This window comes from Gopherus evgoodei, chromosome 4 (genome assembly GCF_007399415.2).
Source record: "Gopherus evgoodei ecotype Sinaloan lineage chromosome 4, rGopEvg1_v1.p, whole genome shotgun sequence".
In the NCBI taxonomy this organism is placed as follows: domain Eukaryota; kingdom Metazoa; phylum Chordata; order Testudines; family Testudinidae; genus Gopherus; species Gopherus evgoodei.
In genome coordinates, this window is record NC_044325.1 from 139,374,111 (window position 1) to 139,390,706 (window position 16,596).

The 16,596-nt window shown below is 48.8% G+C and overlaps 2 protein-coding genes across 10 annotated transcripts in view; one reads left to right on the forward strand and one right to left on the reverse strand.

The window, feature by feature from the left end:
- Positions 1-16,596, reverse strand: part of LOC115650868 — a 64,062-nt gene that overhangs the window by 8,206 nt on the left and 39,260 nt on the right. For 2 of the 3 annotated variants that reach the window (XM_030561381.1, XM_030561380.1), the window contains 4 exons: positions 5,223-5,735; positions 2,275-2,742; positions 1,421-1,539; positions 722-816 (listed from right to left, as the gene is read on the reverse strand). In XM_030561381.1, coding sequence (XP_030417241.1) covers positions 722-816; positions 1,421-1,539; positions 2,275-2,742; positions 5,223-5,506 — 966 coding nt within the window. In that variant the 5' untranslated portion in view covers positions 5,507-5,735. The remainder of the gene's footprint in view (positions 1-721; positions 817-1,420; positions 1,540-2,274; positions 2,743-5,222; positions 5,736-16,596) is intronic. The other variant, XM_030561383.1, reaches the window with a different exon arrangement.
- BAK1 (BCL2 antagonist/killer 1) overlaps positions 10,390-16,596 on the forward strand; it is a 38,788-nt gene continuing 32,581 nt past the window's right edge. For 6 of the 7 annotated variants that reach the window (XR_004000235.1, XR_004000238.1, XR_004000237.1 and 3 more), the window contains exon 1: positions 10,390-10,562. The gene's annotated coding sequence lies outside the window, so the exon portion shown is untranslated. Of the gene's footprint in view, positions 10,563-15,957; positions 16,025-16,596 lie in introns of those variants that run through there. The other variant, XM_030561385.1, reaches the window with a different exon arrangement.

A 16,596-nucleotide genomic window follows, 5' to 3' on the forward strand; every position in this document is an offset into this window, starting at 1 on the left:
GGTGGGAACTGTACAGCGTCCAGTGCTATGAATTTGGCCACCCTTTGAACTGAAGGCCTCAGAGAAGGATCAGATTGAGTTGTTGTGTCTCCCCTTGCACTGTTTGGAATGTATGTATGTATATATGTATCTTTATCTTACAGATGCCTTGAGAAGTTAAATGACCATGGTCACTGAGGGTCAGTACCAGATCTGAGAATAAAACCCAAAAGCCCTGAATACCAGTTCCCTACTCTAACCACTACACTGCACTACTTCAGTTTTAGCATTCATTTTTTCAAGGCACCTCCCTCTTGCAATCAGGAAGGCCAGCTGTGTTGTGAGGACCACTCATCTTGCAGTTACATAACCCAGCAGAGGCTTTAGGTCATCTCTAGCAGGAACTTCAGGGGCATAATCTAGAAATATTGCTAGGTCCTCAGAGCAGAATCTCAGTTAGGGGCAAGGATGAAAGAGGCAGAGAGGATCCAGCAGGATTATCTGATCCCAGTTGGGTTTATAGCATTAGCAGTTGTGAAAATATAATGTAAAAATCACTGATTTGAATTTGGAAGCAGAGGAAATGATATCTGGGATCAGCACGAGGGAATAAAGGAGAACCCCAGGCTGTCCTTTTAACAGTCCCTTTTCCATACGGGTGATTGCTTATTCCTGCTTGTAAAGTAAAAGTGAAAGTACCTCACGGCTAGTTTAGCCCACTGCTCTGTATTATATAACCAACCTTAGGAACAGGAAGCTTCCGTCCCTGCTTGTACATGTTGATGAGTTTGTTCCATGGAGACAGCTCTGCCTTTGGAGATCCTCCATTTAGATCCTCTGTTTACAAAACCCCACAAATAAAGCAGTGAATCCTCTGAGCGGTCTCATCGTATATCCTTACGCTGTCCTATATGGAAGGGTAATATATGTCCCAGATACAGTATTTGACCAAGGGCCAACCTCTTTGCTGGCATATCTCCAGTGAAGTGAACGGTGTGAGGCCAGTGGAGAGCTCAGCCCCTCATATTTAAACGGATGACGGCATATAAAATTAACTAAAATGAGTTATAAAGGTGGCCATGTACTGTGGTGATAAGGATCATAAATGTACTCAGATCAAGGTCTCAGCTGGATTCTTCATGGCTATGGAAAGGGCTTCTACTCTGCTTCTGACCCAGCCACAGTGGCTTCTCCTCCTCAATGCTGAGACCTGCTTTCCATGTCCACTGGACTGAGTCCAGAGACTTTCCCAATACAGCACAGAGTGCCTAGAGTAACTGAGTTCTCAAGATTCAGGGATCAGCGTGGATATGAAGGAATAGACAGAGGTATCTGGAAACCTCATCTACCTACCAGAATACCTGACAATTCTCAAGAGATGTAATTTCCAAATGGATCAGGAGGGATTCCCTTTCCCTGAAGCCTCTCTACGATTCCTCACCTTTCAGGAGGCGCTCTCGCTCCTTCTTGGCATGGAAGTCCTTGGGGGTCATTGCCAGGGGTCCTGCAGTCAGTGTGATTCCTTCGTTGTCAGCATGCAGAACCTGGGAGGTCCCAGCCCTGAACCCAGAACACAGTTACGCATGGTTGGGTGCTCATGAACAGGATGGCACTCAAGTGACCACATGCTCACTCACTCCAACCACGAGAACAAGGCCTTTGCGCAGTTCAAAGTGAAGAGGAGGATCACATTTAAAACACCAGCACAACCGGCACTAATTGTCCCACTTGTTGAAGGCCTTGACCTAAAGAGGCCAAGGACTGGAAGGGGCCACAACGCTGATCGCTCATGTACACCAGGTTAAGTGCAAAGCAACTCCATGAACATCAGTGGTGTTAGTCCAGATTTACAATGGAGTTACTCCACATTTATACTGGCATAGCTGGAAGCAGAACCGGGCCTTTCACTCACAATGTCAGGAGTGGAGCCCGGCGACTGTACATCTCAGGATATTTCTATAGCCCAGCTAGTCTGTGCTGGAGCTGACAGCCTATTGCAGTGGGTGAACAGCAAATAAGATTCTGCTTGCTTAGTGATCTTCTGTAAAGCCCAAACTAGTGGCCCCCTATAAAGAGACCATTGCCCAGGATCCGACAGGCTTCCAGTTGTCAATAGGGCCAACAACAAATTCATATGTACCCCGAGGCAACCCACAAACCTCTCCACTATCTAAAGGCTGAATGCTTGTCCCATTTAATAGTCCCCCAGATCTATGTGGGAAGGGGACTGGGAGTTTGGTCACCTATCTCAGTGAGGCCAGGATCCGACCTTGTGTCGCTAACAATCAAACTCACTTTCCCCATGTTCCTGTGTCACCAGACGCTTCTCCCATCCTCTCTGCCTCCCTGCCAGAGATTCCGCTGCACGGATTCTGGGCTGTTTTATCTTTGTCCACAGCAGTGTTGACAAAGCCACCGGAGTCTCCTATCTCCATGCCACTGGGGTGCAGCATAGGAGGGAATCTCCTGCCATGGCTGGAAGGGGCACCCCCAAGACTGATATTCTTCAGTTCTCCCAGGATCTCCTCCATGCGGTTGCCTGTTGCATCTCCACGGGGCTCATCGGTTGTGTGGTCGCCCGTTAGCTCTTTGACCTCTGGCTCGCTGGTCTCAGATTCAGCCCCAGCAGGCTCCAGGGAGCTGTTTTCTTGTAGGTCCCTGAAGTCCTCCCTCTCTTGAGCATCTTCTCTGGTTTCTGGGCCCTCCTGCACACTCTGCCTGAGCCCAAAGAGGTTCCTAACAAGCTGGAACAGCGAGGGTCTGCTGGAAACAAGGGCAACGGTCAGAGTATACATCTCTCGCAGCCTTTGCAGGAGGGGATCTGGTGAGGACACCCCGACAGCTAGGCTGAGGTTTCTCAACAGTTTAGAACCAGAGATTCAAATTGAAATATGGCCACCTCCAGAATTCAGAACTGCCCAGGAGTTCCAGAGTTCTGCGGGGGAGGCGGAAGGCCAATTGAGCTGAGATGCTATGCAAGAATGGAGCAACCAGAGAAATGGTGGGCGCTCACGAAACATTCGGTCATAGCAAGATGACTTATTTATTGGAATTCCCCCTCCCCACCCCTGTCATCTGGCATTGATTTGAAGGCTCTTCACTCTGAACTCTTACAACAAGATGGAAGGAAAAGAAAGGTCAGTAGATATGTGGGCAAATTGCTCTAAAAAGGGATACTGGTTAAATAAGGAAGCTAAAAATATTACTTTTGCTGTAGGTATTGTTAGAGCAAATAGTCTAAAAGGAAGCAACTCCACTGGCCACTGGGAGATAATTCATTCCTTGCAACAATAATAAGAAAACAAAGAAAGTAGTCCCATTTCTGATGGTTTTACAGTTTCACCGATGAGTTTGGCCAGGTCAACATTAGAAACATTTGCTGGTTCACACTGGCTCACAGCAGTGTTGACAAAACCACCAGAGTCTCCCATCTCCAAGCCACCGGGATCCAGCATAGGAGGGGAAACGGTGAGTAGGGTTTGTGATTTTTTTGCTAGTATGAGCTGCATCTACACTAGGAACGCTTGTCAGTGTAGCTACACCAGCAAACCTTCTCTAATGGAGACCTGGTCTTAGTTCTCAGTTGTTGTGCAGGCTGCTTTTTGCAGGGTGACATTTTTCCACATCAGCTCTAAGGTCCCCTCTGCATCATGACAATCAGGGACCCTTACTCTCCACAGTCCCACACCCCACCATTTACACCAGTCCACAGTGGGTATAAAACACTGCCATTCTGATCTGGGAGCATCTGCCACCCTCTTTGCACTGGCATACGTGCCTCTGCAAAGCCAGGGCAATGGAGAACCAGGGCCAGGGTGCGTGGGGGATCTCTGTTACAATACGGAATTGCTCTGAGGCAGTTAAAAGACAGCTCAGTCTTGCTATGAAGATAAGACCAAGCAGCATTAGCACCAAGTTCCTGAATCATGCAACGACCTTGGACGTTGCTGAGCTCCAGCAGAGTTCAGTGCCATCGCACTGCATGACCAAACTGGGCCTTCACCATGTCAGCAAAGCATTGCATTGTACATGGATCCCCCTTCACAATCGATACAGAAGAGATGGGATCTCAAAGACCTGATGATCTCAATTACCTTCAGCTGTTAACACCATCTCCCAGTGGTATTAGTACCTCTCCCCCCTTCATACTTAACACTTCCAAACCCTTTTCCTCTCGTCCTGGATACCTCTCTCTTTCCCCCCCTCTCTCTGACACACACTCCAGCTACACCCATTTGCAGATGTATCATGTTACTAGTGAGAGGAGACGCTTGTTTGAATCGTAGCTTTCCCCTGGGGTGGAATTACTGGGAAGCTCATAGGCTTAGAGCAGAGTCTCTCACAACTCTTCTGTGGACCAAGGGGCAGGTTCTGATGGCCCATGAAGAGCTGGATGATCAGTTGATGTGAGTTCTCCTCCTTGTTTCCAGCCACTGAACTGGATTAAGGATAGCCGCACAAGAGAAATGTAGGATTGTAACTGAGCAATAAGTATGTTTTCTATAAGGCTGTATCTAGACTGGTATTTATCTTAACATCTGTCCCCCTTGCTTCAGTGGTGGAGATGCTAGCATAGCTGCTCAGAGCAGGTCTGGACAGCAGAGTGGTTAGACACCAGCAGCCAGTGCCCACTAGCAGGGCAGCACCAGTGTTAATGCAGCGATGGGCCGTTTTAAGAGGAAAAAAATTCAGGTCTAAAACTCAGATCTGCCATTAGCTAGACTGAGCCACAGACAACAAACTTGCTCATGCAGAAATAAGATTTCTTGGAGCTGCCTTGTGCCCTTCCAGCACGTCAAGGTCAGCTGCACTCAAACCTTTGAAACCAGGAAATAGAAAGTGAACTCACTGAACAGTTAAATCAACATGTTAATGCAATGCTATTACATGGCACTAGTGCCCAGGAAGTAGCTGCGGCAAAGTTGTCCCCACATGACCTTGAATATTCTTATGACTAATTACAAACAGAAGTGGTTGGATTCGGTCCACTCACGCCACTGGAGTTACACTTTGCCCATCCGACGAAGTGGGTATTCACCCCCGAAAGCTCATGCTCCAAAACGTCTGTTAGTCTATAAGGTGCCACAGGATTTTTTGCTGCTTTTACAGATCCAGACTAGCACGGCTACCCCTCTGATACTTTGCCCATAGTGCTTCAGAGTCTTTCATTCACTACTGTGTGATCTGCCGCCCCATCCCTACTCCCTGCCTCCCATCAGCCACCTGTATGATCAATGCCTTACCTCCCCAGGGGCCATCTCTCAGCAGATGCTCCTCCTGCATCTCCTGTCTCAGAGCATTGCCCACGCGGCTCTCCTGTTGCTCCACTTCCCATGCTCTGCTTCTCCTCCTCATCCACGCTGGTGTCAATGCAGCTACAGCTCTCAGAGAGGTCTGACAAGGCCCAGTCACCAGAGTCTCCCATCTCCATGCCAGTGGGGTTCAGCATAGGAGAGGATCTCCTGCCATGGCTGGAAGGGGTGCCCCCAAGACTGATATCCTTCAGCTCTCCAAGGATCTCCCCCATACGGTCGCCCGTTGCATCTCCACAGAGCTCATTGGTCGGGTGGTTGCCTGTTAGCTCTTTGCCTGCTGGCTCGCCGGTCTCAGACTCAGCCCCAGCAGGCACCAGGGAGCTGTTTTCTTCTAGGTCCCCGACGTTCCCCTGCTCTTGTGCGTCTGCTCTGGTTTCTGGGCCCTCCTGCGCGCTCTGCCTGAGCCCAAAGAGATTCCTGAAGAGCTGGCGCACCGAGAGCCTGCTGGAAACAGGGGGAATGGTCAGAGGATGCATTTCTCTCAGCCCCGGGGTGAGGAGATCTGGGGGGATCACAAAGGCAACTGGGCTGAGGTTTCTCAACAGTTTAGAACCAAGGATTCAAATTCAAACATCCCCCGTCCCCGGCAACAGTTCCCAGGAGTTCTAGAGTTCCACGGGGGAGGGGAGGGATGCAGCTAATCTATCGGTAACGACTATTATATCACTTAAATTCAGGGCCGGATCCAGGCACTAGCTCAGCAAGCAAGTGCTTGGGGCGGCCAAGGGGAAGGGGCGGCACGTTGGACTCTTCGGCGGCAATTCGGTGGCTGGTCCCTCACTCCCTCTTGGAGGGAAGGACCTGCTACCTAATTGCTGCTGAAGAAGAAAGTGGCACAGTGGAGCTGCTGCCAATAGCGATCATGGCTTTTTATTTTTTCCCCGCCGCTTGGGGCGGCAAAACCCCTGGAGCCGGCCCTGCTTAGATTGTAAGGGCAGGGACCATCTTTTTATTCCATGTCTGTACAGCACCTCGCACAATGGGATACTGAGCCATGACTGGGTTCCTTGGTGTGACTCTAATAAACGATAATAATATATAGGAATCAATTATTATTATTTGTCACTGTTCATACTGCTCCTCCACGCACTGTCCATGTAAAATTAATAGCGAAATCCCTAGTAGATTCCATGGACTTTCTTGGACTGCTCCCTTTTGGGGTGAAACTGCTGCTTGGGCTAGAGTTGGTATTTTTGATTTTTTTTTGCTAGATTTTTATTAATTTATTCTCCCTCCCCCCAGCCCTTATGGCTAGAATTTTCAAAAGGGCTCAGCTCTCATTTAGGAACCAAAAACATCTAGCAATTTAGTGTAACAAAAGGAAGATTCTGGGTGAAGATCTAGCCCCTATTGCAGGTGGAAATCTGACCTGAGCTCTTGGCAAAATCTCCCCGAAGTGACTTATTACTCTAGTTTTGCCCTCCATTTATTTCCTTTATCTGTAGACGATTCTAGGAGTGTTGCTGTGTGTGTCAATCTGAAGCCTCAAACGTCTGTTGGGTCAGTGAGAAGTGCAGGAAGCAGCTACAAGCATGGCTGAGAGCTCTTTTTCCTTAGCATATCACCACGTTCAATCATCCCTGGTTTCCACGGTCTGTTACCACCCAGTTTTTAAGTTCACAGCCATTCTGACGTTATGAATTACACCCGTGTGGCATACAGCTACAGTAATGCATGGATCTATAACATGCCAAGACATCTAGAGACAATTGTACAAAGGTAACAACTGGTCACCCTTACTCTACAGCTAATTTGCATGCAACAATTCAATGGTTGTTTGAGGGAGAATGCATAGAGGGTGGATTACTTGGCCCTAAGCCATACCCGTGCACTCAGCTGCCAACTGTCCAAATGAGCACAAATTTCCCAGCACAACACCCCCAGATGCAAGTCAACACAACCGCCCACATCACACCACAACCAGCAGACACTCTCCCAAATACTCATAGCCCCTGCTTCCAGCACACATCCCTCATTTGCCACCTGCACAAATCCACACAACTCTCCCAGCACAACCCAATCCACACACCGATCAACACACCCACAGAGCCAGCACACACAATAACCCTCAATATCATTCTGGAGCCTAGAATGTCCGAGTCAGTGTGAAGGGAGGAAGCAATAAGAGTGGCTGAGAGCTCTTTTTGTACAGAACGTCACCAGGTTCAATCATCGCTGGCGTTTGCAGTCTGTTGCCATCCCATCTTTAAGTTCTCAGCCATTTTCAGCTTTGCCTTGCTTTTTCTCAAACACACACACATGACTTTATGGACTACACCCATGCCACTGTCACCGTTTCAGGCTAACCGCCCCTGTATTTCCCTTCTGTGGCCCCTCTCGAGGGCATCGGGTTAAAGGTTTCTGGCTCCCAGCCATCACCCCTGTTGGACAGGGACCTGTGTCTCACTCCCTCCGGACCTGGGTTTTTAAGGCTGCACAGGTCCCTGTCTTCTACAGTGTAATATCCCCAGCAAGCCGGTCTGCTGAAAGAGGCCAGCACCTGTGCGTTCCTGTGACCAATGTATTGCCTGCAGTTACAAGGAACCACACAGCTCCTTCTGTGCAAACACATTTGTTGTTAAGGTGGAAGCATTACAGAAAAAACATCTAAAAACAAGAGAAGAAGCTACACGCATGATAAAAGCCTACCAGAGATCAGCCCCAAATCCAACCGAGGGCCCTGGTGGTGGGTGTCAGTCCTTCAAACCCCACAAATGGGTTTTCCCTGTAGTTAAAAGTTCGTCTCAGTCTTTAGATCAGGAAACAGAACGAAGCCCTAGGTTAGTTTAAGCTCAGGCTATTTACCCAAAAGTCCTTTCTTTACCTGGTGGTCCCTGGAGAACCCAGTTTGAACCAGAATATATGAGGCTTCTTAGGAGGAAGTACCTCTCTGGGGTGTTAAAATCTCAGTGATTTGCCTGAATCATCCCCTACTGTTTTCACTTGGTGGGGCAGCTGTGGCCCACCATGATACATAAACCGCTCATACACTTAATACAATATGGTCTCCCCAAGTTATTGCAGGAAGTTGCCCTGTCACAGCCACTGTACAGGCTTTTAGCTATTAGCTATTTGTATTGAGGTAGCACCTAAAACAGTGGCTCTCAATCTTTCCAGACTGCTGTACCCCTTCCAAGAGTCTGATTTCTTTCACCTCATTTAAAAACTACAGTCCTTGTTTACAAAATCAGACATAAAAATACAAAAGGGTCACAGCACACTAGTACTAAAAAATTGCTGCCTTTCTCATTTTTACCATATAATTATAAAACAAATCATTTGGAATATAACTATTATACTTACATTTCAGTGTATAGTATATACAGCAGTATAAACAAATCATTGTCTGTATGAAATTTTAGTTTGTCCTGACTTTGCTAGTGCTGTTTCTCTAGCATGTTGTAAAACTAGGCAAATATTTAGACGAGTCGATGTACCCCCTGGAAGGGGCACGTGTCTACCCCTGGTTGAGAACCAGTGACCTAGAGGCCCGAACCCTGATCCAGGGCCCTGTTATGCTAGGTGCCTACAAATATATAGTGGGAAAAAGTCTAGCAACCATATCGCTCCCCAAACTCTGTCCCTTTCAGCAGCTTCCTAATATTCCTCAGCTTCACAGCAAACTCATCCTCCAAGATTTCAACTCCCCTACTCTCTGCTCCTTTATTCTCTACCTCCTCCCCATCCACAGCTGGGGTCACTCTCACTGGTGCTGTCCGGTCCCCCTTTTCTTGTCACCTCCTCCAGTCACTTGCATTCTTGTCCATTAGCACAGTCTCGCACCCCGAGGAAAGGGTGGTCCCAGGAAGCCCATGCGGAGCCAGGATAGGAATCACAGAAGTGTAGGACTGGAATGACTCAATAGGTCATCTAATGCAGACCCCTGCACTCAAGGCAGGATGTAGGCTATGTCTACAATATAGCTTCTGTTGGCATAGCTTATATTGCTCGGCGGTATGAATACACCACCCCCCGAGTGACATAAATTACACTGACATAAGCACTCATGTGCACAGTGCTATGTTGGCAGGGGATCTTCTCTGGGAGCTTCTGCTGTCTGTGCAAGTGGTTTCTTCATGCTGATGGGAGAGCTCTCCTGTTGGCACAGAGCATCTTCATCCCTTGCCACTGCAACGCTGTATGTGTAGAGGTAGCCTAAGTAATAACTAGACCATTCCTGACAGCTGTTTGTCTAACCCAGGGGTTCCCCAACTTCATTGCTCCGTAAGCCCCTTCTGACCACAAAGTTATGACATGCCCCTGGGAGTGGGGGGCAGCAGACCAAGCCTGCCACCCTGGGTTGGGGTGGAGCTTGGGTTTCAGCTTCAGCCCTGGGTCCCAGCAAGTCTAATACTGGCCCTGTCCACCCCATTAAAATGAGGTTGCAACTCAATTTTGGGTCCTGACTCAGAGAACCGCTCCTCTAACCTGCTTTTAAAAACCTCCAATGATAGAGAATCCACAACCTCCCTTGGCAAGGTAGTTTTTCCTAATGTCCAACCTAAACCTCTCTTGTTGCAATTTAAACCCATTGTTTCTTGTCCTATCCTCAGAGATTAATGAGAACAATTTCTCACCTTCCTCCTTGGAACAACCTTTTACATACTTGAAAAGGGTTACCACCTCCCCCCTCAGTTGTCTCCTCTTCAAACAAAACAAACCCTATTTTTTTTTTTTGCTCTTTCCTTGTAGGTCGCATTTTCTAGCCCTTTAATCATTTTTGTTGCTCTCCTCTGGACTTTCTCCAATTTGTCCACATCCTTCCTGAAATGTGGCGCCCAGAAATGGACACAATACTCCAGCGGAGGCATAATCAGCACAGAGTAGAGCAGAAGAATTGCTTCTGGTGTCTTGATGCATGACACCGTTGTGTTTGCTTTTCCCTGAAGAAAGCTATTTCCCAGAAAGGTTCCTCCTGGGAAGGCAGTGGCTGATTCAGCCCCCTTCACGTCACATATCGCAAATCCGCATGGCCCCAGCTCCCAGCCACTGTGGAAGAAGCTTTAGAAAGGCACCGTGAGCAGCTTGGGCTAGAAGGAGCCTCTAGAGGGAGCTGAAGCTGTCTCCTTATTTGCATCTATGGTCAATTCGTTATCTCCACTCCTTCCTTTCGCATGCAATCGGCGCCCCCCACTCCTAGGGTAAGGAAGCCGATGCAGAAGCAGGCGAGGAAGCCGGGGATGATGAAGTAGGGCACAGGGGCAGCTCCAGCCGCACCCCCTACCCCGAGCGCTGAAAAGCCCCGGTGCAGACGGGAGGCGGCAGAGGGTGAGTACGAACCTTGCGGACGCTTCCTCCCCTTTCCCAGCCCAGCGCCTCGGGATGCAGCATCCCAGCCGCGCGCTGGACAAAGGGGAAGGGAGGGGTCCAGCCAGCTGGCGGGTGGCCCGGTGCGTCCCCGGGGGAAGCCGGTGGGGCTTGGGAAGCTGCCCCGGGGCGCCCACTGCTCGGAGAGCCCCAGCCTGAGCAGGGGGTTGCTGCTCTGGGAGGGCGCCGGGCCTGGCTCGGGCGCTGGGTTGGGACACCGGAGCTACCGGGCTGGGGCTGGGGCCCGGGAGCGGAGGATTGGCCTGTTTTACCGGCGGGACGACACAGGAATAAAGCAACAGCTGCAATCTGTAGGGATCCAGCCACTGGTGCCTAGGAGCTTGCGTGGCAAGGGTGCAGGGCTCCACCGTGGGGGTGCCACTCAGGCCAGTGACAGCTCTGGGGGCATCGCTGTCATCTTGGTTTTGTTTGGGGGTGTGGAGGAGAAGTGATTAGCACAGGGAACACGTATGCCGCAGGGATAGCGTGTCACTATGGGTGAGTCTCCCAGCCTCCATTTCCCCACCTATAAAATGGGGCTAATGCCCTGGTGTTGTCAGGGTTAACTAGAAAGTGCTTGGGAATGTATAGTCTTGTGTAACTGGTCAGGACAATCAAGGGCCTTGGTCATGGAATCATACAAGTGTAGGACTGAAAGCGACCTCAGGAAATCATCTAGTCAAGTCCCCTGCACTCAAGGCCAGAATATGTAATAATTAGACCATTCCTGACAGGTGTTTGTCTAACTTGTTCTTAAAACCCTCCAAGGATGGGGATTCCACAACCTCCCTAGGCAATTTATTCCAGTGCTTAACCATCTTGACAGTTAGGAAGTTTTTCCTAATGTCCAACCTAAACTGCCTTTGCTGCAATTTAGGCCCATTGCTTCTTGTCCTAGCCTCAGAGGTTAACAAAATACCAACTGCACGTGCGTGAATTAGGCATATGAGCAGATGAGTTAATACCATTCAAGTGCTTACTTTTAGATGTGTGAATAAGTATTTGCAGGATCAGGGCCAACAATTTCACTGTAAATTGACTGCTGAAAGAGGGGGCGTGGAACCCTTTTGTTAAAATATATTCTGCAGTGTTTTATAGTCATGCCAAAACATGACAACCTACAGCAGGGAATCGGGACAGCCCTGCAGTGCTTTCTTATAAAACAAGTAAATAAAGGTGGATTAAAGGCTTAAATACACCCAAATTATTTTTAAATTTGGATTGGGATGCATTTCTGGGTTAATGCTGCAGAAATCTGCAGTCCCCTGACTCTCTGTGTCTCTGTAGCCGCGGGCACTGTCTTCCCACGCTGAGTTACCAGACATAACCAATCACGTGTATAGTTTTGAAATTAATGAAACATTTCAGCACCTTCCCATGTGGCAGTGCAGGGGGCCCCCTAGCTGCATGGGCCAGCACGCTCTCTGTTTGGCCTGAGCGTGCAGACAGGAAGGGAGCAGAGGGGGCAGATGTGTGGCTTTCTGTCAGAGCAGGTCCTAAATGGGAATGGAGAAGCTGTTGGAGTGGCTACTTCTCTAGAGTCAGGAGCTGTGGTGACTGGTGACCCTAGTTTGCCAGCCCTGTGGCTGTGAGTTGTGCTTCCTAGGATAATATTAGCAGTAGGAGTATTCATTTGTAATGCAGCATTGCCCCAAGGCCTAGGGTGTTAGACACTGTACACACACTGCAGGCAAGTGTTTAGTTACCCTTCTGTCTACTATGCATCCAGTGGTGGAATCAGCCCCAAGTTCCTTTGTGTGGGCGAAGGGCCTTGCCTAGAACATGTTTCCTTCGAGAGATATGTGTGCACTTCCTGAAAAAGCATCAGACTGTACGACGCACCAATGGCAGTTTTATTGCTCCCACAGAAGAGGGTGAGCCGGCTTCTGTTCAGAGCTGCAGTTTCTATTCAGAAAGTCTCTCTGCCTCTCCTTCCCCTTCTGTGCTTCTGTGGATCCCCCCCTTACCTGTGATATGCAATGGTTTCCAGCCGCCATGCTGGCCTTTCTCCTCAGTGCAGGGCCAGTGGCTGAATTTCCACATCACCTTTTATTGAGGTGGGTGGGGAAGCCTCAGCCGGGATTTGGTCTAGGGGAAAGGTCCTGAATGGGTTTGGCGGATGGGGAGGCAAGCAAGGGACATATGATCCAGGAAGAACAGGAAACTCACCGAAACCTTTACGCAAAATGGAGGAGCGGGAGGGGAAATGCACTCAAGGCAAAGGTCTGTTTTACTCACCAATAAAGATAAGCTGCTTTGCCATCTCTGAAGTGCTGCTACGCCCACATGTCACTGTGGCTTTAACCCTTCGTGAAAGTTAGGGCTGTTGAGCTGGGAGGTAATTAATACCTCGGTAGCAAGTGAAGGCTAAACACAGCTCCTAGCAAACCAAAATCCTGGGGATGCTGGAATAGGCGGCGAGTTATATGGGCCCGTGATGCCCGTGCTCCACCAATAATCAGGAATGTGGGCCCGGCTCCACCAATGTTTAGTTAATCAGAGCCGTCCCATCCATAGGATGGACCAGGGCAACCACCCCAGGTCCTGCGCTTTGGGATGCCCCCTGCTTCTGGGGGACATGGGGTCCAGGGCAGCCTGGGAGTTTAACAGGAGGCCTGGTGCCAGCAGCAGCAAGCGACACAGCCCCAGCCCGACCCCTCTTCCCTACCCCCATTCCACCCCTTTCGCCAAGCCCCTCCCCCTGCCTTGCCTCTTTCCGGCTTCCACTCCCATTCCCCGAGCAATGCTGGGAGCTGGCAGGGCAGGGCGGGCTGAGGCCGAGTCACTTGCTGCTGCTGGTTCCAGGCCCCCTGCTAACCCTCCAGGCTACCCTGTACCTTGCATCCCCCTGAAGCACAGGGCCCACCAAAGCGCAGGGCCTGGGCGGGGGGTGTTGCCCCAGTCAGTCCCATGGATGGGATGGCTCTGCGTCTGGGCCCCACCAAAAATTATACAAGCCTGGCGCTCATAGATGCTGGAGGAATTGTACTCTCAGGCCTCCCTCCCCCAGCTCGTTCCTGGCCATACTCTTTGGGCCACAAGGTGTCTGAAGCCCTTGTTCCCGGGAGCCCAGGGACCTCTTGACAACGTGGGTGGCAGGTCCTCCACTACTCTTTCTCAGGGCCATAGGGATTGGTCCCCATTAGATTGGTCCAACTCCAGATTAGCTTCGAAATGGTCAAACTTGGGAGGAGAGGAGGCTCTTCTGGTGCTTGGAACCCTGGTCAGCCTAAGATTTTGTTCAGATCTTAGTTCATCCCTCTTTGTTGCCACTGGGGAAGATGCGTATTAGCAGCAGTTGGCTGTGGATTGTTGTTCCAAAAGTATGAGTGGCAGTTGGTAGTTCCCAATGCGTTCGAGGAATGTGACTTACACACCTGTGAATGACTTTATTGTGGTAGAGAAGAGATCTGCATAAGAAATGCGATGTGATGGGAAAAAGCCAAGGGAGGAAAAAAAAAAGAAAAGAAACTGAAATTTTCCCTTCTTAGAAATGATACGCAGAAGAGGAACCAGCCTGACAAAAAGGGCTCACTTCCTTATAGGTTTTGCAAAGGGTAAACATGAAAAATAAGAGCAAACAACTGCGTCATGAATGCAGAAATAGCATCAGCGAGGACAAGCTGAGACTAGGAATCTTTCAGATGCAAAAACCTACTCTACGCTAGAAGAATTCCCCCTTGCCAGTAGAGGGTGTTGGCAATGAGTGCAGCTGGACCGATATTAAACACAACTGAGCTGCAAGGGTGGACAAGGATGACGAGTGTTCAGGACTGGGCTAGAATCTATGGTTAAGACCTGCACCAAACAAGCTGCAGGTGTTACCAGTGGTGGGTCATTCTTCGAATGTGGCCAGATCCACCAACCAACTCTGTGTTCTCCCCTACTCTTGCACCTGAACCAGAATGACGCCAGCTCTGCTTTTCTGTGAGTCTATATTTAAAGTTAAACCAATCTGGAGTGAGTGCAGCCGTTGGGTGTCCATTGGGTTCAATTATTGACTTCAATTGGCCTACACAGGTTTGTACCAGCTGATGATCTGGTCCTTTGTTCTTTCCAAGTCCTGTTATTTTTATTACCACAGGGTCCCTAGAAGGCTGAGTCATGGTCTAGAACCCCATTCTGCTAAGTGCGGTACAAACACAGAGCAAAAAGATGGTTGAGGAATTTCCCCTCAGTTTTTGTTACTGTTTAATATTAAACTTGGTTTTAAGAAGCCCCGGTCATCACACAGGTGCCAACGTGCTTTATAAACTCCAGGTAAAATTCTGCTCTCTGATCAAGCTATACTATGATCATGGATTGAGCATTAAGTGTGTGCTTTGTTCAGCTGATCCCTGCTACATGGAGCAGGGAATTTAGAGCATATCTACACGGGAAGTTATGCCCGTGTAAGATACGGTGTGAATTTACACCCCTATAGTTAAACTGGCAAAACTCCACATGGCGACAGTCTAATTCTGGAATAAGAGTGGCTTTTTCTGATTTAACTTATGTCGCTTTGGAAGCAGCTTAAGCTATACCAGAAAAAGACACATAATTACTCTGGAATTAAGAGAGTCCACTGGGGAATTACCAATATAACTACAGCAGTGTAATTAAACTGGCCTGGTTTTACTGCTCAGTTTCTCATGTACACAAGCCCTTACAATCTCCGTCTCCCCATAAAATCATTGGACTGGAAGGGACCTCGAGAGGTCTTCTAGTCCAGTCCTCTGTACTCAAGATAGGATTAAGTATTATCTAGACCATCCCTGACAGTCTGCTCTTAAAAACCTCCAATGATGGAGATTCCACAACCTCCCTAGGCAATTTATTCCAGTGCTTAACCACCACCCTGACAGTTAGGAAATTTTTTCCCATTCTGCAATTGGATCTAAACTGCTGGTACAGATCTCAAAACAATGCACAAAGGAGGTCAGTTTCATTATCACTTTTTACAGATGGGGAATCTCCGGCACGGAGAGGGGACATAACTTGCCCAAGGTGAATCTGTGGCTGAGTGTGGGATAGAACACAAGTCTCCTAGTTCTGTGCTTTGTCCAGTGTACCCGGCCTCCTCCCTGCCTCTCCTGTGCATTGGGTGTTTCATGTATCCTGTGACCTATGGAACCTTTAAACCAGTGAGACTCCGAATGAGGCTCGCGGGCCGCACGTGGTTCTTTAATGCGTCTCCCGCAGCTCTTTGCAGCACATGATATTAAAACACCTAGTGATTTAATGATTAACCAATCAGGATCCTTTTACTATGTTGTTAACCAGTTGCAGTTGATGAAATACACCTCTACTCTGATATAACGTGACCCGATATAACATGAATTTGATATAACGCGGTAAAGCAGCACTCAGAGAGGGGTGCGCGGGGCTCCGCACTCTGGTGGATCAAAGCAAGTTCGATATAATGCAGTTTCACCTATAACACGGTAAGATTTTGTGCTCCCGAGGACTACGTTATATTGGGGTAAAGGTGTAATAATACTTTGTGAGTCATTTTGCTGTGAGAATGATATATAACTATTTCCCGTCATACTGTTTAGATATGGATATATAGTACTATAGTAAAAGAAACAATGAATTCACAATACTGTGGCTCTTTTGGGTAACACTGATAGCTAATTTGGCTCCTGAACCACTAATGTCTGAGTATCACTGCTTTAAACTGAGGTCCTTCAGGGGGTGCATGTTTTGGAGCAGCATCCAAGCAGCAACTAATGATGCATGAATCAATGGGAGGAATAGAAGAGAGTGTCCGTCGATACCAGCATGGTAGAATTGCCCTGACACTCAGCACTAGCTCAGCAGCAGTCTGCCAAGGGGCAGGCACAAGCTGCAGCCCAGCCTGGGGTTTTCCACTCTCCAAGTCCATCAGGCTGTGTCCCCCATTAGCACTGAGGGCAGGTCTACACTATAGAATTACTTTGGTATAACTATGTCGCTCGGGGATGTGAAAAATCCACACCTCTTGAGCGATGCCGTTATCCCCACCTAAGCAGCA